General features: G+C 35.2%; 1 protein-coding gene across 1 annotated transcript in view; it reads right to left on the bottom strand.

The window, feature by feature from the left end:
- LARS2 (leucyl-tRNA synthetase 2, mitochondrial) overlaps positions 1-27,099 on the bottom strand; it is an 82,813-nt gene that overhangs the window by 45,296 nt on the left and 10,418 nt on the right. The window contains exons 4-7 of the mRNA XM_062509604.1: positions 23,082-23,173; positions 21,214-21,274; positions 13,510-13,599; positions 9,269-9,412 (exon numbers count right to left, since the gene is read on the bottom strand). Of these exons, the coding sequence (XP_062365588.1) occupies positions 9,269-9,412; positions 13,510-13,599; positions 21,214-21,274; positions 23,082-23,173 (387 nt within the window). The remainder of the gene's footprint in view (positions 1-9,268; positions 9,413-13,509; positions 13,600-21,213; positions 21,275-23,081; positions 23,174-27,099) is intronic.

Genomic DNA, 27,099 nt, shown 5'->3' with positions numbered 1-27,099 from the left:
GCTAGCATGTTAGTAAGTGTTTCTGAATGGTAAATTAACCTACGATACTCACTAGCAGGAAAGTAGAGAAATAATTCTTACACACATGAATACACACGTACATTCAAAATTCATTTGTGCAAATTAGAACCTTTTAAAAGACAGCTTAAGGAAAACCCTTAAAATGCTTTCATTTTCAAATCCAATTGCACTACACCCTACAAAATACATGTCCACAAATATATGCTAAAACTATCATTAATATAAAAATTTACATGCAGATTATTTGGGTATACAAAACTCTTGACCAATGCTAGCATAGAAATTCCTGAATATTTTAAGTTAGTGTTTGGAAAGTTAAATATTAACTCCACCACATTTTGCTTCCATGTTCTTTTTTAAAAATCACTGCTATGTTCAGTAGAACATTTTCTGAATCATTAGAATAGTCCCATGAATTCTGCTGCAACTGTTATTTTGCAATTTGCCAGCCCTGGCAGTGTTCAAGGCCTGGTTGGATGGCCTTGAGCAACTTGGTCTAGTGGGAGGTGCCCATGGCAAATATGATTTTTTAAGGCTCATTCCAACACCTTAATATTCGATGATTCTAAAATTACTGATAATTTCCATTAAAAATAAATCTGATCCTTAAAAATGTGTATATAAGTTCTAGTTATTTCTGCCACAAATCTGTTAACTAGATTTGTTAACACAGAGAAGACAATCAGTAAGAAGACTCCCAGAACACAGGCAAAAAAACAAAAGTAAAACCATGTTACAGGGGACAAAAAACAACAGCATCATTTCAATCCAGTAAGCAGAGAATGATACGATTATAAAATAATCTCAATTTTCAAATTTCTGATGATAACTTAATAGTGAGAAATTTGGAAACATTAGGTAGCAGAGTCTTTCTGCTTTCATTTTTCATTATTCGGGAAGAGATAAGAAAACTCCAAATGCAGACATCTAATTACAGGAGGAATTACTCCCATCCTAATTAAACACAAATCAAGAAAGACTATAAATACATTTTGGCAGTCTTTCAGATCTAAAGATAGACTCAGGAAAGCTAAAGAAATCAAAGTTGTGTTCAGGGATAACAATGATTTAAAGGTTTTTACACCTGAAGATGTTGGAGACTGATGATAAACCAACATTTCACAGACTTCTTTACTCTTTCAGAACATGCAGAAAATTCTGGCACAGCCAGAAGATGGAAGTCAACTACCTCAGATGATCAGAGAATAACTAAATCAAGATGAGTTTGCTGAAAATTCATCAAAGACAATGATGACCAAGCCTGAAACTAGAAATAACGTATTGTGAAAAACTGGTCTCACATTTCTAGCTGTTTAGTCTGCTGAGGATTATGACAAAAACAGAACTTCAGTTAAGCAATTTTCAGGCAAAAAAGATCCAGAAAATCCAAGAACATAAGTGCTTTACAATTTCCCAAGAACAGCTCAACCCCAAAAAGTCCCCCTGCCTGTAGTTCAAAGAAGGATTCTGTTGAGCCCCTGAAAATTCAGTCTCTGACTTCATGAACTAAAATTTTTTGTAGATCAATACCTGCTACTAATGTCATGCTTAGTGAGAGTAATTTAACTCCTCTATGACAGTAAATGAAATACAGTGAAAAATCTAAAATAAAAGCTATATAATCAAATGTATACTCTTTTTTAAATGAAGATACTTCAATGAAGTTTAACAGATCTGCAAGGTAACAATAAGATCAGAATAAAAAAAATCAGCAAAAGGTTGCAATTCATAAGAATTCAGTTAATTAGCAAAATAAACTTGCATTCTACTAAATTACAATAAAATTTAAAAGCTTGGCTTCTGAGGAATAGTCAAATAAATATCCAGGCTCTGTTTGGATTAAAATTAAATTCTTCACTTTATTTGCTCAAACTCCCAAAAGAGCAACCAAATGTAACCAAAAGATTACATGTTATCATTTAATAGAACTTAATATATTAACATACAGTATAGTACAAGAAATTAAGGTTAGGCTGCCCACTGTTTTATTTTGCACTCTATTGCACTGTTCCAACTGTGATTATGCAGTACAACTTCTGTTGGCATTTAATATCTTCTTGTTTTACTATTTATTTTTCTCCTTCAGTAGTTTCTGTCTGTACTATTGTAGGTCTCTCTTAACTTTTATTTCCCATGTGTGAAGAATACTGAAAACATACCTTAAAGAAGAGCAATAACACAGATACCATGTATACTTAAAATTCTTTCTCATAAATGTCTGAACAGTCAGCAGTTTTACTACTTCCTTACCCACAATTTATGGTCAAAAAAACACCCCTGGTGTGATTATACAGAACTGAGGCAAATAAATGATTCCTGAAAAGCAAAATAAAAATCCAGAATTATTCTCCAGATCTGCTCTTCAGAGCTGTTCCTTGCTTAAATTTCCAAAAAGAAGAGACTCCCTTTCTGAAATAATGAAGTGTATCTCTGTGATAAGTAACTTATTCCATAAATACAAAAGCTCTTCAAAACATTAATCATTTTAAATAGTATTGAGTATTCAATGTTTAGATAAACCTTACACCAAGAGGAACTTAAATTTACATTGCTGTACCATCAAATGAGATGCTGTGTTTAAACTCAGGTGAAAAGACCAGCCTGGTCTGGATATCCACAAACAATTTTCTGGTTTGCCAAACGGACCAAAACAGGTGCCATTTCTTGTTAATGAAGTGCTAAGCAAGCTGAGAAAGCACTGCTCTTGGTCCCTGTCCAGGAGACAGCCTTCAGCTTGGCTCAAGACGAAGAGTTTCAAAGGGAGGTTTATCAGGCCTGTTCGGTTGGGAGAAGACAAACTACAAGCTAGACTCCAAGTGTGGGAATAAAAAAAAAATCAAAAAAATCACATATAAAGAATGAAAAAGAGCCAGCATTTCAGTTTTCCTCGGAGATGAGGCATTACCTCCTGCTATGAAATACAAAGTGTTGCCAAGACTCTTAATGTCCTGAAATGGAGTACTTCAGTTTCACTACATTTAATTATCATTGTGCTTAAGATCTCAGAAATAAAATACAAAATAAAAAAATCAAGCAAAACACAATTACATGAAATCATTACAAATTGATTCAGATGAGACAAAAGAGCTGTCAGGTGCAGTGCAAAGCCAGAGAAAAGCTGTATGAAAAATGAACTGTAGTTCATTTGCTGTTTCCCCTCCACAGAGTCAGCACCATGCCCAACATCTGTGTTCCTGCAACCCACAGAAAATGAGAAAGGTTTACTTCTAAATGTCCTTACAAAAAAACTTAACTAAGAAAGGGTGCTACTTATCCGTATGGCAACTGTAAATTACAACAGTAGAATTCTGTTTGTTTTGTTCCCCGGTATTTGAATTAAACAGACCACTGTATTGCTGTGCAAAAAAGGGACACTATTTAAGGCAAAACTTAAAGTTTTAAAGTTGTTTCTATTTTACTTTATTCAATAAAAGATTATTTTCAAGCTATTTGAATGATTTTTTTTTGTACAGTAAAATATGAAAAAGGATTGTGTAAAATTAATTTAGGAAGAACAGGGTCTATAAAAAGACTAACCTTGCCAATTCTGTTTTGAGGACTCAGTTGACCATGCATAAAAACCTCCATAAAAGCAATTTACAGGTACACAGAGAAAATACTAACATTTACAGATAGATTTATCCAATGAATCTGCCTACCAATTCAGCAGGGTAACCATAGAAACTAAATGTTTTAGCTTAAACATCTTAAATGCACTGACAACAATTTAAATAATAACGCCATCAGTCAAGGCATTATACTTTTATCAAAGAAATGTGTCAAAAGAAAAATGACAATTAAAATGTTCTCTAAAAATCCACAGAACCTTCTAGACTATTTCACATGTACTTTACAGTTTAAAAATGTTTTTAAACATTACTTCACGATTACTTTATTACTTTTACATAAGCAAAAAGCTTTCTGCTAAGCATTAAAAGCATGGTCAATATTTTTGCCCTTTGAACAAAATTTACTACCAATAGTAAATTGCCAAGTGGTCCAATACTGCTTTGTTTGCAATTTTTATTGAAAGAAAGGAGTACGAGCTGGTGCAGTAACGACAAAAAAATCAAAGCAAATCCACAGGAGATGATTCCTCTGGACACAACAGAAATCCGAAAAACATTGTGTGTAGGAATGAAACACTGACTCCTGTAACACCCAGCTTCACAGACCACTACTAATCATGTAACTCCTGGCTGCTATCTGACCAGTAATGTAGGCACTGCAGATGAAGTGATTACTCATCTGCAGTGCCATACATTACTCGGATTGGTTTTTATTTTCATTAAGGCTGTGAGATACAAGGGAAAACATAAAATGATAAATGTGCAAAAGACAGGAATACAGATGACTAGAATAGATCATCAGTATATACTGTAAGTAGGTTGAAAAGTAACAACAAAATAATTTGTGGATGCTTCAAGTAGAAAATAGGTTGTATCCATATATATTGATCCATTACTGTTAGCTGGTAATTTGCATGAAGAATGAAGGGAGAGAAGATGAATGAAATGTATTTTAAATGGAACTTTTTCTATGAAACAAAGTTACATATATTTACTACATATATTATATTTTCCTCTAAGCCACACAGGAACGGATCCAGCTAGCAGAAATAAAGGGTTTTTTTTCCAAATACTTTCTCACTATGTGAATTTATAGAAAACTCAGGTATAACTTTGGGGAAGGAATAGGAAACAGATTTGCAGAGAGCCATTTTCCAGAAAAAGGGCAAGGAAGGTGGTACTTCTGACATTTGATCTTCAATTTCTGTGAACTTTTCAGAAAAAATATTAATCGCCATTGAAGGCACAAGAAAAACGTGACCAGAATCAAATGGCTTTTCCCATGATACACCAAAACCGGATAAAGGCCTGACTGTACAAAGATGAGTGAGACACTTCATAGAATTCTAACCCTCTAAGTCTGAAAGTAGGCAAAGTAAAAAAAAAACAATACAAGTCTTCCTGAAAATGGGCAAGGATTAAGTTACTCTCAGATAGTCTATTAGTGCCTTCCAATTTCTTTCAATTTCAAAATGAGGAGTGGAACTTCAGTGGATAGCAGAAATCTAGTCATACAGCTCACTGAAAGTCTGATCCACTTAGCTCTCTACCTTTTTCCAAACCTAAGAAAAACATCTTGCACAAGGAAGGATTAAATCTGCTCTGTGTCTGTGAACTTGTCCAAACTGTGAGGAAATAAAGGGCCATGTGTGTTCTGATACAAATTCTGGCAGTACAGCCCAAAGACCTAAACGCTGCTCTATACTGACAGAAAACATAGATCTTCAGTCCCAGTGATTTTGGCCATGCTACACCTGACACCATCTTGTCTTAACCTTGTGGACACATTTTAAAAAAACAGAACTGGACAAAAGAATTTCAGGCAATTGACTCAGAAATGGGGAATAAAGGACTCAGGACCAGAGAAGGGCAAGTTTCTATTTCTGTTAGTGTCTAAAGCAAAACAAGTTGACCAGGGATTTGAAATCTTCAGGCCCATTACAGACTTTTATACTGTCCCCTCAGATTTCCATTTTACAGGAAATACAAATACAAATGGCATATGAATTATCAAACAACTGATAAAAAAGGGAAGTGAGATCCATAAAGAACCAAACTGCTGTACTAATTTATCATTAAAGGCACAAGTATCTGAAGTCTCTGAACTGCAAAGAATTTCAGGAAAACAAAGGTGTACTGGTAGTTGCTCTGGTCTGTTATGTAAGTCAGGAAAATCTTTTTATGGAAATAAGTGCATTCAAAATCAGAAGAAATGAAATAATCCCCCCTGCTGAAGTGAAGGTATCATCACCACCAGTGTTATCACCCCAAAATTGTATTAGCAATTAAAGATATTTAGCTTCTTAAAGAGATGTCTTTATCCTCCACACCTGTTAGTACTAGCTCCATGAAACCTGGACCCTCCACTCCAAGACATAAGGCTCTGTAAATGATAAAGGTAAATGAAGGTCTCCATCTCAATAAATGGGCTCCCTCTGGAGCCCATTCTCCAGGCAAAAGCTTTTGAAAAGAGGTGGGAAAGAAGGTTTGAGGAATAGGCTAGGAAGAGTGATTGCTGTAACCAAGGTGTTCAACAATACAGGACAATACAGATTCAGAACAACTGTAAACAGCCTGAATCCAAAGAAAAAGGGGACAAAAGAAACAGACTTAGGAGGAAGGACCTGGAAGAAGTACTGGCATGACTACCAGAAGGAATGAAGAAATGTGTGCAAAGATGTTTTGAGGATAATTAGTCAAATTATTCAGAAAGAGAAGCCAAAGTTGTGGCATTTCAAATCTGTCATTTGGCTCCTGTCAAAACGCTAATGTGAAGCTTCCTTATAATGTCAGTGTGCACACAGAGTTTCTAAGAGACCGAAACCCTTGGCCACTACTAACACAGATCCAGTCTCCCTCCAGCGGACTGCCTTCAATTGAGGCTTGTAGTCCAGAGGCCATTCAGAGTTGTATGGCCAAAACAGACTTCTTCAGAAAGTAAAGCACAACATGCTGTGTTATCTAGTCTCTTGCAACTTGAAAGAAAAAAAGTACTAAAAAAGAGACTTTATTTGTCTTAATCTTTCAAGCATGAAATCCATCTACTATCAGACATTGGACTTCATAGAGCAGAGCCTGGTAATCTGCTATTCTTATTTCAAAGTTTTGGGGGAGGATGGGAAGTTATTTTCCCCTCTCTACAACCAAATGTTTAAAAGCCTTGCCAAAAGAAGCAGAGTGAACTGTTTAAAAAAGCAACAAAAATAGGAGTGAGTGGAGGGTGAGTAAAAAGGAAGATCCAAACCACATGCTGATTCTTGGTAGCATCTGTCACTGTACAAGAAGTGAGAGAACATGAAGCTAATGCTTGCCAAAGCACTTGAGCTGGAAGCAGTACGACATCATTCATTAATCTGGTTGTATCAGGTAGCACAGAGCCTACAGAATATCAATCACAAACAGAATAAAATTTTGCGAAACCTTCACAGAAATCTGTAGAGTACTCAACTGCCCTTTGCAGCAATGCTTTAAGGTTTTGTATCAGTTGGTACAAGTGTTTTTCCCAAAATGAAAAGCAGAAGCAGCTCTTATTCACGTCACTAAGATGTTAAAGAACAAAAGGTCACTTGCACATTTGCCCTTCAGGTAGGTAGGGAATATGGCAGTGTCCTGAGGTAACATCTTTGGGGGGAAGATGAGGGGGTGTTGTGGAAGCAAAAGTGCCTTCTTATCATAAGGTAAGCCTGCTTACTGGGAAATGACATGATGGAGACATGATCTGCCCAAGAGATTGTGCTTTTCCTGTAACAGCATTTCTCAGGTAAGAGACGAAATACAAAAGATAAATCCTTCCTAGTGGAGGGTGAATAATTGTAGAGGAGATGAATCCCTCTGCAATTAGTCCTGCGACAGCCTCCTGGAATCTCCTTTGAGATAAGAAAAACTACTTGTTTAGAATGACTCATGCTAGAAAAATGCAAGGTCTTCTTTTTATCTTTTTAGAATATTATTGGTTAAGTTTGGTTATTTATAATTGGTCGTCCCAAACAAAGAAAGATAATGTAGTTGGCCAAAATGTGTTAACCCTGTTTTCCATTGGTTTACTTGTGATCCCCCCATACCCTATAAAAGTACATGTGTGATCCCTCATGTCTGGATTTGTAACCTGACCCCTTCACGGATGATAATAAAGCCTGTGGAAAAAGTCTGAGCTGCTCTCCCGGTATTTTTATGCCAGCTGGAAACTACAGGTTTCTGTGAGAAGTTAAGCACCTGAAAGGCCAGCGCTCACAAACCTTGTAACTTTCCCCTGCCCAGTTGTTGGGCAAAAAGTTACAAATAATGAATAAAGAAGTAATAAACCCATAAACCAAGGGTGGTTTCAGTGTTACTGAAAGGCTCCTCAGTAATGTCTTTTGGTTTTGATGAGTAAAAATTGATGGCTGATTCACCCCTTTTAAAGGGATATAAGTAATTGGGTACCAGCACAGACATAAACCAGAAATACCAACCATTGCTTCCTACAACCTGTATCGAGACCATAGACAAAAGACATATCTGTAAAGATAGAAACTCTAATGGAGCTCCAGCCTCAAACTGAGGGAAACAGTGAGTTGGGACAGACTCTGAAATATCACAAAGGTCATAATGAAATCTGGTGACAAAGGAACTGTAGAAAAAAAAAAAAGCCAGAACATTGTGTTTATTTTGTGATGGTACAGACACATTCCATTTTTCCTTCAGCTATTGAAAATGTTCCCCCCTTTCTGCCAAAACAGGCAGCACAATCAAAAAACATGTATCTCAAGTACCTCTCTGTGCATGAAGAATCAAAGCATCAGGCAGGAGGATATATAAAGCTTTTCTCTTTGTTATGAATAGACCTATGAGAGACACAGACTTCTTCTCCCTGGATGATAGTGGAAATTTGGTTTCTTGAATCTGAGACTTGGGAAAAGGATCAAAGATGAATTTTTTGGTATTTTCCTGGAAGCAACTTTCTCAATCTGTACTTGAAGTCTCAGTACACAGAACACCCAGAGGGAATAAAAACCTCACCTAAATGCAACAGGAAGCTGATACTTTCATCTCAGAGAGCATAAAACCAAAACTTTTGTTCTGAATTCCTAAGTGTAGAAACTACATTGTCCCAGCAAAATCAAAATTGGAGCTCATAAGAAAAAAGGATGTTTAAATAATTTGAAAACATTTTAAAATAACAGATAATCAAATAGAGTATGAAGTGAAGGTCCAGATGAATCTTCAATAAAAAGCAGCTAAACAAAAAGAACTATGGTGCAGAGACAGATGGAACTGAAAGATAGGTAACAGGTTGTACTCCATTGCTTATAAAATGCCCACAAATCAAATAGGTTGATTTGGAAAACAAGTTTTGCACAGCTGTCAACTCAAAATATGCAGAAAAGCACTTGATGGTGAATACAGGATGCCTATGTGCAAATGCAGAATTAATTCATTCACCTCTAATTTATGCCTTTTGATTTCTTCAGAACTTAATCCCACACCAGTTATCTACAATTCTTAGAGGTGAAAAGAAGGACTTCAGGGGCAATAATTTTAATATGCACACATACACAGGGATAGATCACACATATTATTATGTAATTATATACTATTCAAACATGTATCTATAAAGGACCACATTCAGCTAATATTTCTGGACAAGAAGTCTCCTCTTTGAAGTGCTACCATAATTTCCAAAAACTGTATTCTCATACCTTTGCATAAGCAGTTGTCTTGATAAACCACTGTTTGAGGTATTTCTGCTGCACTTTAGCTCCTGAACGCCATGAGCAACCATTGTCATCCACCTGTTCATTAGCTAGAACTGTCTGATCCACTGGATCCCAGTTAACCAAAGCCTAAAATAAAAAGTTGCAGGAAGAAAATATAATGTCATCAGCTACTTAAAAAACAGAGTTTTACTTTACAGATGGCAAACGAATTATCCAGAAGCATACCTTGAAAGTCTACCTGAGTTTTCTATATTTTTGAAACAACCGTTTGAATCAACAACATCGACTCAACTGGAAAAGTTTTGAACATTCATCTTCTCAGAACTCAAAAGACCCAAAAATGCAGTTGGCAAGGTTTGTCTAGGCTGATCATGCTAGCAAGATAGGCTGGCACTTAACTGCTTGGCTGTAATATATAAGTAATTGTTCCAACTGACTATACTGCAAATAACATAGTCTGATGGTTAGAAGTTCTTCACTACTAATTCAAAAGTGTTGAGTCAGACTCATGGGGATGAGTAAACAAGGATGTCCAACTCAAGAGGACAGAATCACAAAGAAATATTACAGTGGTCAACTATATTTTAATGGAAAGAGTTGATATTATCTATATGTAACTAACTCCTGTCAACTATGTGAATTACTACTTTTGGAATCCTCTTTCCTTATCCATACAAATGCATTAAGTAAAAATCTGTAAAGTGAAATAAATGTTGGTGTTCAACTCCACAAACCTTGTATTCTGAGCATTTAAATTAACTGAAATACCAGACATAACCTACTGGGAAAGGAGCAAAAATCAGACTCACCCTCCCCCAGTGCTGAACAATTTAACTGGTCACTTATCAAACAGGATCTAAGATCACAAAAGAATCCCATCCAAAAGTGGCATTAAATGCTATACATTGACTTGAAAAAATGAACAAAAAGAAAAAATAATCAAAGCAATAAATTAATATATTATATAGAATGTTATTTAATATTTAAGCTAAATCAGTTTGACTGAAAAACAGTAGCTACAGTTCCATAGAGATCTAATACATTAAACATTTTAAAAAGTTTTCAAATTACTTCTTTGGGTATGGGGAGGACTTGAATCTCAATCAAAAATTAGTAACTGCACTTATACGGTAGTTTGTACTTTATCTATCATTCATCACCTTCTGACCAGTTTCCAAACAGCTAATACTGTTTCCTTTTAAATATGCTACATATTCTTACAAATAGTAAATAACACAACCACCTTACAAATCTTATAATGAGGAAAGCTAAAAGAAAGATGCAGGGATCTTCTTGCTTAGATATACTGCTCACAACTGTGTGAGCACAAAATCTGACTACACTGATTTATAAAACATTTATTATCATTAAATGAATAAAAGTCATTAAATGATAAATTGAAACTTGCCTTCAAATGAAGCCCCTGTGAATTCAGACTAGAATTTAAACTTTTTACTTTTTGCCTACATTTTATCTGTTACCAACCAATAATACCACATTGGATTTTATAAAAGGCTTATGAAAATTAATTGGGAAATTAAAAGAAATCAATATATTCCGCTATTACAAACCTATTTTCCAGAATTCCAGAAAATACAGCTTCTTCAGCAACAATAACACACGTTATAAATGTGGCTCTAAAGTAATGATATTTTAATTTAAAAAGTTCTGAAAAAACTCCACACAAAGTTAAAGTTACACCTAAAGAGAGATAAATCAGACAATATTGAGAAATAAAATGCCAGTTGTAAAAAGTGGTATTAGCATAAGCTTGTTTTAAACTGGCTGTGACTCAAAGTTGAGAAAAAATACCATTTCCATTTTGATGGTATTTCAAGTTCATGGTGAAAATTTTAGAAAGTAACTGAAATAATTATGTAATTATTCAGCATAACAAATCTACCTATTACAGCTCATGAGGCTACATCCACATAAATTCTGCAAAACATAAAGCAAATGTGCATTTAATAAACAGTTAAGTGAAAGGTCTTGTCTTTGAATTTTTAAAGTTACGTTCCTTCCATCTCACACAGACTTTTGACAAATATCTAGAACCAGGCTTATAAATGAAATCTTTAGTTCCTGCTTGTACCTCACAAAGGCAACTTCTTGACAATGACAGCCTCTGAAACTATGACCCCAGGAAGCTGCTAAAAGTCATCTACACAAAGAAAGATCAGTGCAGGAGTGTTCAGAGCACACCAATTATCTCACTCTCCTCACTATGCCAATTTAGACCATATGCTTTTAAAACAGGATTCATCTTGTCTAACTTCAGGTCTCTGAAGTGTAAGTATCTCTCTCCAGGCTTGCTTTCTCTGGATCCACTATCAATTACAGGTATCTGATCAGGTATGATTACAGATATCAGAGTCAGGGCAGGTATTAACTTCAGTGAGACACTGTATCTGGCCAGGTCAATAACCTCTACAGTACATTGACTAGATGACTACTGCAGGAAAAAGAGAGGATTTTGCTACAATGAATAAAGGTGCCCTCTCCGGATGCTGCAGCACTCAGACATTGTTAATCCTCCATAATTGCAGCTCCTGGACATACTGAGCCTGTGCCTCCCTGCCAGGTTAATTTCTGGTCAGACACACACATACACACTCCTGGAGCAGAACATTAAATAGGCTAATGCTCTACTTGCCTTATTCTTATTGTCACAGTAAAGCTATGAATTATCTCTTGTACCCAAAATGAAACTAATACAGGATACTTCAAGCTTAATACATATTGCAGATACACTGACAACATAAGACAAATACATCCTTAAGTATATATGACTGTTCAAAAAGACCCAGGGTTATGGGTTCTCTCTGCCATCTGTTTCCTGCCAAAAAGCAACTGGTTCATATCCACTAGAGATTACATCCCCTACAGGTTGACAGATGCTGATTTAAGTCCTCAAACTGATCCTTGACTTGAAAGCAGATGGAAGTTGGAAGTAGATTCAATCATTGGTATCCACACTCCTCCAGGATCCCAAAGTACTTGGAATCTGAATGCAAAATTTGTTTTGTATATCATCCCTGCTTTGAATGAAGCAGCAAGCTTGTACTTTTCAGATTCACCTGGGTTCACTTGTCAAACAAACAAATTCACAGATAAAAATAGGTTTGTTATAACAAAGACAGAAGGTTAAAATTTTTTACTACGTGAAAAAAATAATTAGAGAATAAAAAGAAAACCACACAAATCTCAATCCAGCATGCTAGTATATATCAAACATTAAGGGGTTTTGCTGGTTGTCATTTAAGATCTCTGAATACAAATGCAAATAGGAGAAATAGCTCAGTAATACCCTGCCATCCTAAATGCTACCTTTTACCATCAATCTTTTTCCAGATTCAGAGAACAATTGGAGTATGTCCTTAATTATATCCTATGGGGTTTCCTGGTTTTTACGGAATACAAATGAAGTATCAAAGCATATTTACCAAATTTTAGTTTCCATTTTAAGTTAGAAATACTCACTAAATTGCTGCTTTACTAAAGGGCAGCTATTCAGGTATTATGGAACTGCATTGCCTTGGCTACACAGAGAGCTTGCTGGAGTGCTCATTAAACATCTTTGTTTCATCTTGTGTTTAAGAAATAACTGAAAGCTCCTCTTTTCAAATAGCCAGATACATGTTATTTACAAAATATTATAATTTCTTAATGCAGTGATAACTGATGAACAGCTCTGATAGCCTTATGAAACCTAATACTTCTTCAATATTTTGGAGATCACAAATAAGGTTTAGGAAAAGGATGGTTATGCACCTAATCTCCAATTATCCTATCCAAACCCATAAATTCTGAGACAGTATTACAGTAATGTTATACAGGTAAATAATCTCACTGCTGAAGAGATTTCAAATGACCACTATGTCATATTTCTAAGAGGGATGATAAAATCTATAAAATTAAATATTAAAGCCAGGAAATAAAAAACTAAAAGCTATATTCTGATGCTGCACTTCAATGCAAATCTCTGACAATAAACACTTCTGACTAGACTTGCTATGATGGCAATTCATCTTAGTTAGTTAGTTATAAACTGTTACATAGAAAATTCTGTTATATATAGGATTAATTCTATTTTAGAGTGATATAAAACTAACAGAGCACAATCACTTTATGACTGTGAATGGACAATCCAGAAATGTGCCATTTACATGAGTGATCTAAATTAGTGTAGCAGCAAAATACTGAAGGTCAACTTTTGTACCTACCTCTTTTTGATACACTATCCCAGCTTCAAAAAGCTTAAGAAAGAGATATTGTGTCCATTTGTAGTACTCTGGTAAGCAAGTGGTTACCTCCTGTATAAATGAAATAAAATAAAAATTTCTGAAACTATTCTTAGTATTTTCCTACACTGTTTTAACTTAAACAATTAACCCAGGAGTGTATTACATATTCCACAAACATTTATGCATGTATTCATGTATAATGCTCACAAACGATATTCACCTGTACACAAAGCCAGAGAACAAGGGCTTTGTGTGGGTCTAATGCAGAGGGAAAAGTTGCCGTGTTAACATGGGATATAAAACTCTGTAAGATAAAAGCTGATAGATATAACAGAAGATGAATGGAAGTGATCACAGCTGCAAGGAAATAGTAAAACTAGAAAAAAAAGTAGACTTCTCTCAAAGAACCCTCTTAGCCAGGCTGCCTTTTCCACTGTTGCTCAGCAATGAGAAGCAGGAGCAGAGGCTGTCAATGCTCAGAGGTAGCAGGGAATTGGCTGATGTGAAGCAGGCAGAGTGAGGAGGTTATAGCTGAAACTGTGGGGGCAGGAGGACAGCAGGTAAGTGCTGAGGAACCCAGGCTCTTGGCAGACGGACCATGCAGGGCAGACTGGATGGAATACAAGGTAAGATCTGAACTTCAGTATGAAAGACTTTGGAAGGAGATCTCACATTCAAAGATCAAATAAGCAACTGTTCCAAAAGGCAAGGGAGCTCAAACTGGGAGGATGCTCTAGGTTAAAGCATGGAGAAAATGAAATATAAAAGTCACAAATGAGAAGGATGGTTATGAAGGAAATAAAGACAGATAAAAATAAAAGACAACATAATAAGGAGGAATGGGAATTAAGAGAACAACAAGCAACAATATAATGGATAGCTTTTTTAAAACTTGAAAATATTTGCTATGTTTTTAGTGAACTCTGATAGTTAAAAAACAAGCTGCTTATCAACTGCTTATGAAGCTCTGTATTTTAAATGTTTGTCCTTAAAAAACCCTAACTTGAAATAAGCATCTTAAAATGCAATGACAACTAAAAGATTCCATCATTACAGACTCCCTGCTTTCTCAACACAAACACAGGTTTCACAAGTGCAATGGAAACCCACATACCTGCTTGAAGTGGAGGATGGCTTCTACACCAAACTTCAAACTAATATGAACATCTCTTGATTTTAAAGTTACTTGATAAAAAGTAAGCCACTGATAAAATTTATTCCATTTGGAGTAGCTATCAAGCATCAGGAATAGCTCCAAATGTGAAATGTCTTTCACATGGGCTTTCCTATCATCCTAACTTCCCACTACACACAACTGCCACATCATCTGCTACTCAAATGACATCTGAAATGCTCTAGCAGAAAATTTTTATTCTTTTTCTACAACTTTATATTCTAGTTGTTTTGAACTTTATATTCCAGTGCTGAAACATTGCTTTTAACAGTTAATATGAACTTTGAATAAATGTGCCTCAAAAGTGTGTATAAGAGGCTTTCAAGATCAAAAAGAGACATTTAATGGCAAGTTTTAAGCTCAGCATGTGAAGATCTAGTAATGAAAAACAGTTGCTTGATTAAAACCCTTTACTCTGCACTGAAAAAAATCTGACTTGATAAAAATCTGATTTCCATCTCTGCAACTAACACATTTAAGAGTTCCTCCCCCTGGTTCTTCACACAGTGAAAACAGTTCTTGTGCCAGTGTGATGCCACTACAGGAAACAGAGTTTCATCACTGGAGTATCAGACACACAAAAGAAGAGATGCAATTGCTTCCAGTACAATATAGGATTATGTGAGCAATAGGCAAGTAGATAGGACAACAAAAGTGAGCTGTCAAATAAAAATAGAAAAGTGAATGAAGATTTGTCCTTTTGGCCCTGAAGGGCAGATGTGTGTCACCTGAAACAAAAAGATTACATTTCCCAATCTAAACAAGCATGTTACAAACCATGCAAGCTTGAGCTACAAGATACAGCTAACTCCTGGGATCAGAATCCCATGAACATGTTCTCTCCCAAGGAGTAAATAGACATTTCTTAGAAAGAAATGCAGCAGACTGTATCACTGAAAAAAAAAAAAAATCTGCTGTGTGGTCACTGAGATGCAAAAAGATCACTCAAGCTCAGAATTTAACTTTATAACCATGAAGGTTTGGAGTTATGAAGAAACAGAATTTACATCATTACCAATTGAAATGAGCTGCTGAAGATAAGCCAGCAAACTCTTGCCAATCTTGAAATGTGTTTTGGTGGTATTTTTTTCCTATCATTTAACACAGTAAGATTTACTGTTGTAAATAATTTTCTGTATATTCCAGTTACTTACCTTGATTAAATTAATTATGTCTTGTAAAAAGTTTACATTAGGCTGCCATCATGCTTAAATTAAGGTGAATGTTAACTTCTCTATTTTTACTCTATAGGCATGACAAAGATCTGCATAACCTTAACAGAACTATCTTTACTCAGAAATACACAAAAGAGTTTATAAAAGGGTTTAAAAAATAGCATGTTGGAGCTGCTACACCCTGCCAAAAACTGTACATTTCTGCTTCTCGTTTGCAATCTGAGCAATGGTGTAACAGGATACATATAGAACCCCATATCCTAAAGCAGTACAATGAATATATATAACAGGACATTACCATATTTTTTGCAAAAATAAAATACCTACTAAAAATCGAACTCTTCTAACAATATGTAAGAAGCTGCTTAGCTGCTATAGCTGTCCACTGCATGTGGTCTTCAGTGCTCTGTGACAGATTTAGTGATCACCCATCACCTCAGTATTTCAAAAGGTAATACGAAATGGGAGGAAAGGCATCTCCCTCTTCCCCCCATCCATTTGGCCTTTCACTTTTGACAGCTTTAAACAGATGCCCTCACTAAAATGTATGTTTGTCATTGGTTACTGTTACTGTTCCGTATTCCCACAGGAATGACACTCATTCATTAAAACAATTCATTACAACAATTAAAATAAATCACCCATAAAGGTGGCTTGATTTTAAAAGAGCAGATACTGGCAAGGCATAGGAAAGAGCCCTATCCTTACCAAAAGCTACCTAGTTTAATTCATTTATTGCAGCACATTAATTTGTTCCTAACAAATACCATACCAGAGGGATTTGTTACTTGTTTATTTTTGCAAATAAATACTCAGTTACAGATTAAATAGTAGTATTACAATTTGGATTTGATACCACTGCAACTTGGGAAGCAATGGGTCAATGCAAAGGTCAAAAAGCCATTCACTATTTTAAAATCTAATTTAAAAAGTCCCTTTTGACTACCAAAAATAAGGATAACTAATAGTAAAGAATCCTGCATTTAAAAACCATAAAAAGCAACAACTCAAATTGGATGAAAGATTTTGGTGTTTAATAAAAGAAAAACTAATTTTCAAATACCTTGTTTTAAAATTCATTATTTGTTCTAAACCTGCTCCTTTCTGACAATTTTCTATTATGAGTCTCTAACCTTATAACTTGTTTTGGCTTGTATTTTAAAGAAAGTTACAACTCCAAGCTACTTTCAAGCTATTTTTTAAAAAATGAAAGCAGTATTTATAGCCTGCATGAAAAATTTTATTTTTTTAGAAGATAAAGGCCTTATGAATAACATATAACTAGGCTGGAGATAAGCAATTGACTAGTTTATTAATAATAAATTTACTTTAGCACAGTCATATTCTGTCTTGAAGATAGGCATGTTGCACCTCTTTAAAGGGAGACGAGAAGAAAAAGTCTAAATGCATTTTTTTCAAAATCTATTTGGGAAGATAAAACAGTCTTTAATCAATTATCTGCCTATTTTGGTTTTCAAGAGCATGCACCACCTCATCTAGAAGTATAATTATTTGATTTTCAGAGATTTAGAGCTACACCAACCTACATGTCTAAATTAATTTGAGTATTTGTATTTTAAATGCTCTAAGTTTCATGCTTTATTTGCTACAAATAGAAATGTCATACAGTACCTACATTTTGGAGCATTAATATATTTTCTTGAAAAAAAAGGTAGCCTTGTATCAACAGTTTCTTTTTTTTTAATTGAATTATAAGTAGGGTCACTGATTATCAATGGTACATGGATAAGAAAAAAATTCATAGGCAATAATCTATCTACTGTTGGTTTTATGCATGCTTAGGCAGTACATGCAAACGACAACGTCAAAACTAAATAGAAAATTATCTGCACAAAGAAAATCAAGAAAAGATTTAATTTTTTTAATGTACAGAGCAGACGGGGAACATTAGTCTCATGCAAAAAATATGTCACTTGGAATGCAGAAATTGAAATTACTAAAAAACCGTCCCAGAATGAGCTACTTTCTAGGAGAAAGTTACAGACTGATAATAACAGTGGTGAACTGATGGCTTCCTGGGAACATGCACTCTGTCTGATGACACTCCTAAAAAAAATGAAGGAAAAATGCTATATGCTCTTCATCTTTTGTTGCTGATGATATGAATAATTGAAAATGATATTGCCTAATTCCCCTGCAAATCTTGTTTCAAAGAAGTGACAGGCAGTTTACTATTGTCTGGGGTGGTATTTTCGAAAAATCTGATCATCAGGAAAGCTCAGATTATAGTTATCTTAAAACCAAAACATAATGCTGGGGATTTTTTAATTTTCCATTTGTTTTTAATGTATCTTAGAGATGTTTTTTCCATGCTCAAACTTCAGTTTTTCAACCTTCCATCTGAGAAACATAAATGTTCAGAATAGAAATGTTCTCTCACTTACTGATGTAAAAAAAAAAACTCTCCTCAAAACCACACCATTTTCAAAGCAATTTACAAATATAATACTTCTAACTTGAGGGACTTAAAATACCTTCATGTTTAAGGTAAAAAAAAATCACATAATCATTAGTATTTAAAACTACTCTAAGGCAAAGTACTTACAGAGTTATTTTATGCATTTAATTTCATTTTTCATTTGCATAGATTTTCTGTTTAGGAGAGCAATTTTACAGCATCTTTGTAACCTGACTGAAATAATCTAACTAGCTTTTAATATGATATCTTACTAGATAAGTAAGTTCACTGACAGCTACAATACAGAAATACCTGCACATTTTGATTTGTAAGACAGAGAGAACAAAGAAAAAAAAACCCACAGAAAAATAAAAGGAAATTTCTAGTATTACAGGTGTACTGTGATTTGTTCATAATAGTTTTATCAAGCAACGAGATTTAACTAGTCCTCATGCTCCTGGACACAAATCTCTTGACCACCAGATGTGACTTTGTAACTGGGCAGACTCTTTAGGACAGCAATATACACTAGGTACTCAAAATGGATTTTAAAAATTTTTTTCTACTTCTCCTTTACCATATGTAAAATGTAAAGTTTATGTAAATTTCCTTCCCATCACGTAAGCGTATACTCTAAGCTGACCACAGAGGACAGAGAAAGTTAACATAAAAGGTTCATACTTTAAAAAGGCAATTCACCACACACCAAAATAAGGATCTAAGTAAGGTGAATGGGTTCCCTCAAGCGTTATGTGGCAAGTACTGTGCAGTAGCACAACAAAGGGCCAGACTTAAGCAACACCAATGAAATTAAATTTAAAACAGGCCTGTTTTGTGTAATGGTCTTGGTTAATTAGACCAACCCATATAAAATCTGTTTTTCTTGGATTGCTCATAGGAGTCACTAATACTAGTGGGTCTTTTGCAGTGTCACAGTATTTTGAAAGCCACTGATTTAGAGCCATACAAGTACAGAATACTATGTAAAAAAGACTCCTTACCTCAAATAGCTCACTTTTAAGATAAGCACTTGCACAGCACAGTGCTTTTCTGTGCAAAGACACTTCAGCTAGCCCAGAAACAGTACAGCTGAGGCACTAAGATGCTCTGCCCAGCCTAATGAGCCCTGCATAGAAGCAGGCTTTATCAGCCTGTAAAAACACCCTGCCACAGCTTAGCCCTTCCATTTCCACAGGTTGGTCTTTTATGGTCAGCTCAAATATCTGTGCTTTTGGAGGTCACATAATATTTTTGGCATAATGAATTTTTTGCAATTAATAAATACATCTCTTTCTTTGGCTACCATTCAGGTTACTCTTACTCCAGTTAGTAGGGCAAGCTTTCCAGGTAGAACAAAAGTCATAAGGAGTGAAAACTCTAAAATGTATTGTGTTTCATGCAACATTTTTCAGCTGTTTTAAAACGTTGCTTCTCAAAAACACCAACTATGCGTCCCTAGAGCATTCAAAAGCATTACAATTGCACAGCAATATAAATGGAGTTAGTAACAGAGTATCAAAGCCACAAGTATTCAGAGAGTCCTGAAGGTTCATTGACCAAAACACAGTTTACTAGGAAGGAGGTATTTCTTACTTTACTAGTAAGTTTGCTATTGAAGGTTAGCTCTCAAACAGGTACACAGAGATGACAATTTTTCCCTGTGTACTTTTACTTCTTGCCATGGTTTTCAATACTGCCAGTTTTCCATCTGTTCTTCAGGACGGAAGGGCCAAATAGAAGTTCATACACAGGAGACTAATTTTCTCCATTTTCTTGAAATGCAACCTGCATCACTGAACTTGTGTGTGTGTGTGTGCATATGTGTGTTCCATAACACAGTCTACACACAAGATTTCACTGTTTTCAAGGATTGCTGCATTACACATACAGACAACCTCTGAGATATCAACAGCTTTAAACATTAGATGTCAAGAATGTTTGCAATGAAGCTTCCACAACAAATCTTTCATTTTCAGAGCAACTTTTTTGGCTACTAAGAAAACTTAAATCTTACTTAAAAGGCTTTACTGAAAAATCCTTTCATATATGAGACATGATGAAATGGTTTTTTAGATGCATAATATACAATTAAAAAACTTCACCTTCATGATTAAAGAAACAGATGGCATGTCTCAGACTGTCAGAAAACTAATGCTTTTCCTTTTCAGATCTACAATACTGCTATAAAAATCCAAGATTAGCATCTCCGTCACTCTACTCAAAATCATATTAAGGTGATAAGCAACAGCTGTTGCTGAGAATACAAAGGTAGTGACTGACTTGTTTCACTGGTAAACGCAATAATCTCACAATCGCTTCAAACACGAATTTTTTTTTTTAATCTGGAAAATGATCTCTTATGTCTGATTGTGTTTGGTAAGTTTTTTAAGGTGAACACCTGATTCTCAAGCATTAGTGTTTTAAATAAAATTTCTGTTTTCCAAAATGATCCTGATATGAACATCTATGAAAATGCAGGCTTATACTTCGAAAATTGGAATAATATAACCAAGCCACCATTTCAATTTACTATCTTTAAACCCTTGACATATGCATTGAAAATAGAACTCCTCAAAAAACACATACCTTAGCACAAAGGCATTGCTGTTTCATAAATATCCATTTATTGCTTTATTTCTAATACAGAAAATTGATACTTCAAAGAGACGAGAAAGCAAATACAAAATCAAAATTACTTTAAAGATTCTCCTACACACTAACGTTATCAGATGATATCATCATGTCGAAAATTAGGGAAATCTGATAAAAAGCTCAATTTTACAGTTTAAGAACTTAAACTGGTCACTGCCAAAGATGCTTGCATTGTCATAAATAAAATGGTGAAATTCCATGGGTCTCAATGCTGCATCATACAATAAAATAAAGCAGTATCCATTTTAAAAAGAAAATCTTACCCTTTCCCATGTAAAAGACAGACCTAGTGCATCAAACTGTTTCTTCATGTGTTGAATATTACTGCAAAATAATGATAATAAATTAAAAATTCTTAGCTTAAGATATTTCAAACATATGATCATATAAAAAATCTGGTGCTTATAGAGTTCCGAGAAATCAAAAGCACTAGTTAACGTCTAAACACTATTATCTCACCAGCAGTAAAACTCACAATTGTCAGAATACTCATATAAAAGTCTCTAATGTATTCTGGTCCAATTTTCAAGGCTATCTATAAGGCAATACTTTTTTTCCTCTAGATTTGAATGCAACTTCAAAGTAAATACAGCACTGCAGTTTGAAGGAAGCATTACTCAAGCACCATTTCTTACTACTTTTAATTAGCTTTACTGCGATTGAGTCAAAGAGCCCTCTTAAATCTCAATGCAGTAGGGGACACTTCTACTATCAGCTTAATCCTGCTCTATTCTGGCAGTGCTAGCCTGGCTGTATTTTGCTGTGGCTCTGGTGATCATGTGACTGTGGCTGTAGAATGACCTCAATCAGCTTACCTATTCAGCTGAAGATACACCCTACAAAAATTCTTCAAAAGAATCCCACCAGTTTTCTTTCTTCCCTCTGATCAATAGCCTGATCAAGGAAAAACTGTGGCCTACAAAACCTACAGCTGAGCCAGTGCAAAGGAGGTGGTGGGAGCATGTATCCTGGGAGGTGACAAGGAACTAGAAAACTTCTGGTGGCAGCATCGCCATAGATAAACATTAATCAACTGTGACACTGTCAGGTTAGATGCTGCCCTGAATGGATTGTATTACAAACGCAAAGTAAGATACATCAGGATATGAAGTGAAGCTTAGTTTGAAAATGTACTAAATACACTTTACCAAAATACCCACAATTACACAATATTAATTAGTGACTTGGTGGGAATTCACTCACATACTGTAAAATGGATTAAAACTGCTTAGGGACTTTTACCTTCCTGCTAAAACACATTCTGTCAGATAAAGTAGTATCTATTCTCCCAGAGTGGCTAAGTTGACAGTCCTGAAACCAAGAACTTAATTCTGATCCAGAAGAAACTTGCAGTGCTGAATAATTGAGTACTGCAAGTATTTAATATTATATTAGTTGGAAAAGTATCAAGAATCTTAAAACGGGCATGAACAAAACCCAAAGAAACACCATTATCAAAGAAGGAAATGGACCAAAGTCTATAAAGATACCACAGATGGATTATTGCACCCAGAGTACAACAGTCAACCGCACTTAGGAAGACTGGTTTCCAAAAAAATTTAAGAAACTGTTTACTTATGTAACTTCTTACTAATTTTAAAAAATATTAGGAGAACATAACACCCCACTCTGTGGTCTAAAGCCAAAAATGTTCACAGAAATCAGCAGCAATAATGACTGCTTAGCACTTTCCAAGATCCAGTCTCAAAAAACCCCAACTATCTCCTTCCTCTCTCACATGGTACAAAGACTGCTAGTAAATCCCACCATGTAACTCATAATTTTCTACTGTGTATTCTATACTAAGATCTATCTCACCATAATGACATTCTGATTTATTAATACCCACTGGTTTGGGTGTTTGGGAAATACTTCTCTTTCGATATTCTAGTATTTTACAATTTAAAATTAATTGAGATTTAAACCTTGAAAATTATCCAAATATATTTATCTTTCAAAACAGAGTCATCTGCACAGTCCCATAAAATGTTGTCAAACAACCTTGGTCTCAGATAACCCTGTTCTTTCCTGTACCATCTTTCTTCTATGTTAGTTTTGCTCTGTTTTTTGATTTATGGGGGCCACAGTACAGGTATTCACAATGAAAATTCCATATTTCAATTCATTTCACCTTTGTGTCCAGCTTGCAGGGTGAAGTCCATGCTCAACTGCAGCATTTTCTGCTGGTAAACCAAACGCGTCCCATCCCATTGGATTTATCACCTGTCAGCAAAAACAAAAACCTCAATGTTATGCAACTTTCTGGAATGGCATCAGCAACACACAGAGGCCTCTGAATAATGAATGGTGCTTGGCATTCCAGCATTTGCATTGTCTAAACTGAACTTCTTCCAAATCTGCCAACTATGGCCAGCTTTGCTTTAAAAGATGACTATGAACTGCACTTGTTACCTACAATGAGATGTTAGAGGGAGTTTAAAGTATTATGCAATAAACTCTCATGACTATTTCAATAAAAGGCTGACAGTGACAAAAACCAGCTCTTTGTAAGTTTGTGTGGTGGTAAAATCGGCAGTTGATGTTACCACTGGACAGAACCAAATATTTATTCTAAAATACAAGACATTAAATAAAAATAATTCAACCAACAGTTTTATAACTATAACTGATGTGTAGCCTACTATTTTTTTACTTTGTGCTGAAAAACAAAATACATGAAAAATACCCTACAATAACTTTGAATTCACCAGATAAAATTAAGAAAAGGAGGAAAAACAGTTTTTGTCAAATTTTACTGAAATATCTTATGCAAATATAGACTACAGACTGACAAATTGTTATTTCATGACACAAATAAATAAACACGGGGAAAAAAGTTTACTAAAAAATATAACAGATAATCTCTGTTGAAAGAGAGATGCATGTTTTCTGTTAACGGGCACATTATTTAGAAAACTAATCTAGTAATACTGTATGTATTCAGAAGCCTGTTTAATAATCAAAGAAAGAAAGGCCAGTTTAAGATGCTGTCATTAAATACATATATATTGGTTACCTGATAAAGTCAATTCTATTTCTTAACCTCCAAATGTGCTTAAATCCAATAATCATGATTAAAATTACACACGTTTAACAACAGCAAAACATCACTAACATTTTATAAGTTGTAAGAAATCAAAATTTTTACCCCTTAAAATATGTATTTATATAAAGAACATGTTTCTTGGTAGCATGTAAGCAAACAAGCCATAAAAGAGCAATCCCAGCCATGCTAATCTCATAATATAGCTCCATCAGAAAAGTCTGCTTATTTTGGAAGCATAAGAGCTACTTTTGTCACTACTTTGAATTATTTTTATTCTTCTTTGCTACCAGTTTCCAATCTTCTGACTTAATGTGATATTTCATAAAAAATATTTTATAGACGTGTTTATAAAGATGCCCTAGGCACCAACACAGAGTAAAAGCAACAGGATTTAATAGATGTGACTCTTCAGTATTCTCATTTTTGGTACTGATCTAAAATTAAACCTGCTGTCTATCGCTACTCTACTGGTGCAGCAACAAAACCAAAGGTATTAACCTATGATCATCTGTGATCCAAGCCAGCCCAGTAAGGTCCCCTGCACAGCACATTTTTGATGTCTAAATCTAACAGAAATTGGAATGCTATTCCATGTTACAAACTTTTCCTAACTAGCAGACAAATTATTGTTCTTCACACCATAGTACCAGAAATTATGAGTCTTAACTGCCTATTTCCTCACATACAGAGGGGGGAGTTTACAGGGAACATGTCAGTTGGGAGTCCAAACCTCTTCTCAACACCCCACTGAAGCACACCTCTGCCCAGCCCTTCCCCTCCCTGACCATCCACACACTAGTGAAATCTATTGGTATTAAAGAAAAAAACCCACAGTTATGCTTTACATAAGCTATAAATATCAACAGAATTTTTTATGCACACATTTAAATATTAATTTAGGCAGCTCAGTTCTTTTTGACCGCTAGTATTGCTGACAACCTATTTCTGGACAGAAAAAACCCCAGATTTTTTTTTCCTATGTATAATAAATATTTTCTCTATTTACATGCCCTAGACTAATCCCCTGCCTTTACATTCCTACAAATGCCTTCTTTTACTACAAGTTGATGCACACTAAGTGAGATTAAAAAAAAAAATCACTCTTGGTTAATTTTTGTAAAATTTGGCTTCTCATGATCTCCTGGATACACACAGGCAGCCAAATGCAAGGCACAGTCTCATTTCTCATGCTCCTGAGCAAAAGGATGGGGGAAAAACAACTTCACTACCAGCTACAGACTCCCCAAAAGGGCTGAGGAAACTCCAGACAGTTCATGTGTATCACGGTACCATCAGTGCTGGAAGGAGTAACCTGTGCACACAGATCTTCCAAATTCTAGCATTTATCAAAAGTATCATATTCACTCTTCAGATTCAAAAGTTCAATTTAATGAGCAATAGCATTCCTCAAGTTAAAGGTCTGAAGAAGTATGCTAATTCAAGTTTCAATCAGAAAACTGAATTTAAAGAGACATTAAAAATATCCTCAAATTAGCCTTCAGGATAGATCTATTTATGTAGTTGCTATAGAGATGAATGTAACATGCACAGTGGTTTAGAAAATGATTTCAAGTTTATTGTCTCTTTTACTTCTCTACCAGGAATGGATTTGAAAGATTTGTGAAATGCATTTGTCTAAACAACAGGTCAGCTCGTCCTGGCTGTAATCTGCAGCAAAAATGCCATCTTAACTCCACTTATTCAACATAAAAATCTGAAGAGAAATGAAAGAGGAGAAGAAAAAATGCAACTAACATGTTAAAAGTTGGCACAAAGGAAAAAAGATGGTTCGACTGTTCAAAACAAATTAAAATTAGGAAGAAAAGAATGGAAAGCAGTTTTGAAGACCAAAGGGTTATTCCCTGTAGCTCTTTTATGGGTTTGTCACTGGCTCTAACTAGCAGAAAACATAGCTGCTCTCTCTAGCAGGACAGATGAGCAGAAAAACAAGTCATCACTTTGCTGAATGCTGACTTGATTGCTTTCAACAGCAACCTCTAAACCTTATGCAACTGAGAGATCCATTCTGTTCACTGCAGTAACCATTCTTCCAAGCACAACTTCTCTAGGTAGACAATACTTTCTCTAAGTTTCAAGTAGAAAGAAAAACAAATAATGACTTTATCTTGTTAAGCAGGAGTCTGCATAAGCCTAAGGGTGCCTACACCAGGTAAAAGAAGGCAGGCTGTAGTTTCAGCCATTTTACAATGGCAGAAGGCAGTCAGTGCAATCACCAAAGGCAGCTGTGTGTTTATCCTCACAATGAAGTGAACAGGTGAACTCCTTATGCTGAAAACTCCCAGGTCAGTCTTGAACACACATGGCACAACTTCGGATCCTCAGAAGTTCACAAGATCAGGGAGGATCAAATATGAAAGACTTGCATTTTCTACCACTTAACACGGTTTGCACGGGAGCATAAATCATTACAAGGAAATTATTAAATAGCACATGGGGAACAAATGTGCTCAGTAACTACCACACAGAGTGGTCTTTTTGGGAACAAATTATTAAAAACAGTTGCATCTTGAAATATTTTAGATCCCAAAGACTCTGGCTTGAAGCCCTTTTAAGAATCATTTCACAGCATGGTCAAACATCTGTTGATAGCAATGGCTAGAGCTCTTTGTGCTATTGTGGGACCAAGGGGAGAAAGACACAGAAACTCCCCTGATTCAATGCTGAGATCACAGCTTTTCCTCTCAGAGCATTTTCATCTATTCACTGCTCTAACAATCAGCTCATCACACTGACATCAGTAGGTGAGATCAGTGTACTACATAACACAGAGCTGACAATGATCTCATAACATGCAGTTCTAAGTCTCCATCAATATAACCAGGACTGGTGATTCAGTGAATTTTCTTCCGTCTTTGTAAGGACACAAAGAACACATTTGCTCTCCTGATGTGTGCTCAGTATGTCTCAGAAATATAACCAGGGAGCTGACATACTGTTCTTACACTCAGATCAATGAATTGTAAATTCTAAGAAAGACAGCAGAATCAGTGTCAGAAAGGCCTGCAAATAAATATATTTAATTCAGAGAATGTGCAATAAAAGAAGATGAACAGAAATGAAAATTAAGAGGGTTGCTGACAAA

The sequence above is a fragment of the Cinclus cinclus genome, chromosome 1, assembly GCF_963662255.1.
Source record: "Cinclus cinclus chromosome 1, bCinCin1.1, whole genome shotgun sequence".
In the NCBI taxonomy this organism is placed as follows: Eukaryota; Metazoa; Chordata; class Aves; order Passeriformes; family Cinclidae; genus Cinclus; species Cinclus cinclus.
Note: the sequence above shows the minus strand (reverse complement) of the source record. Positions and strands in the feature narration are given on the sequence as shown.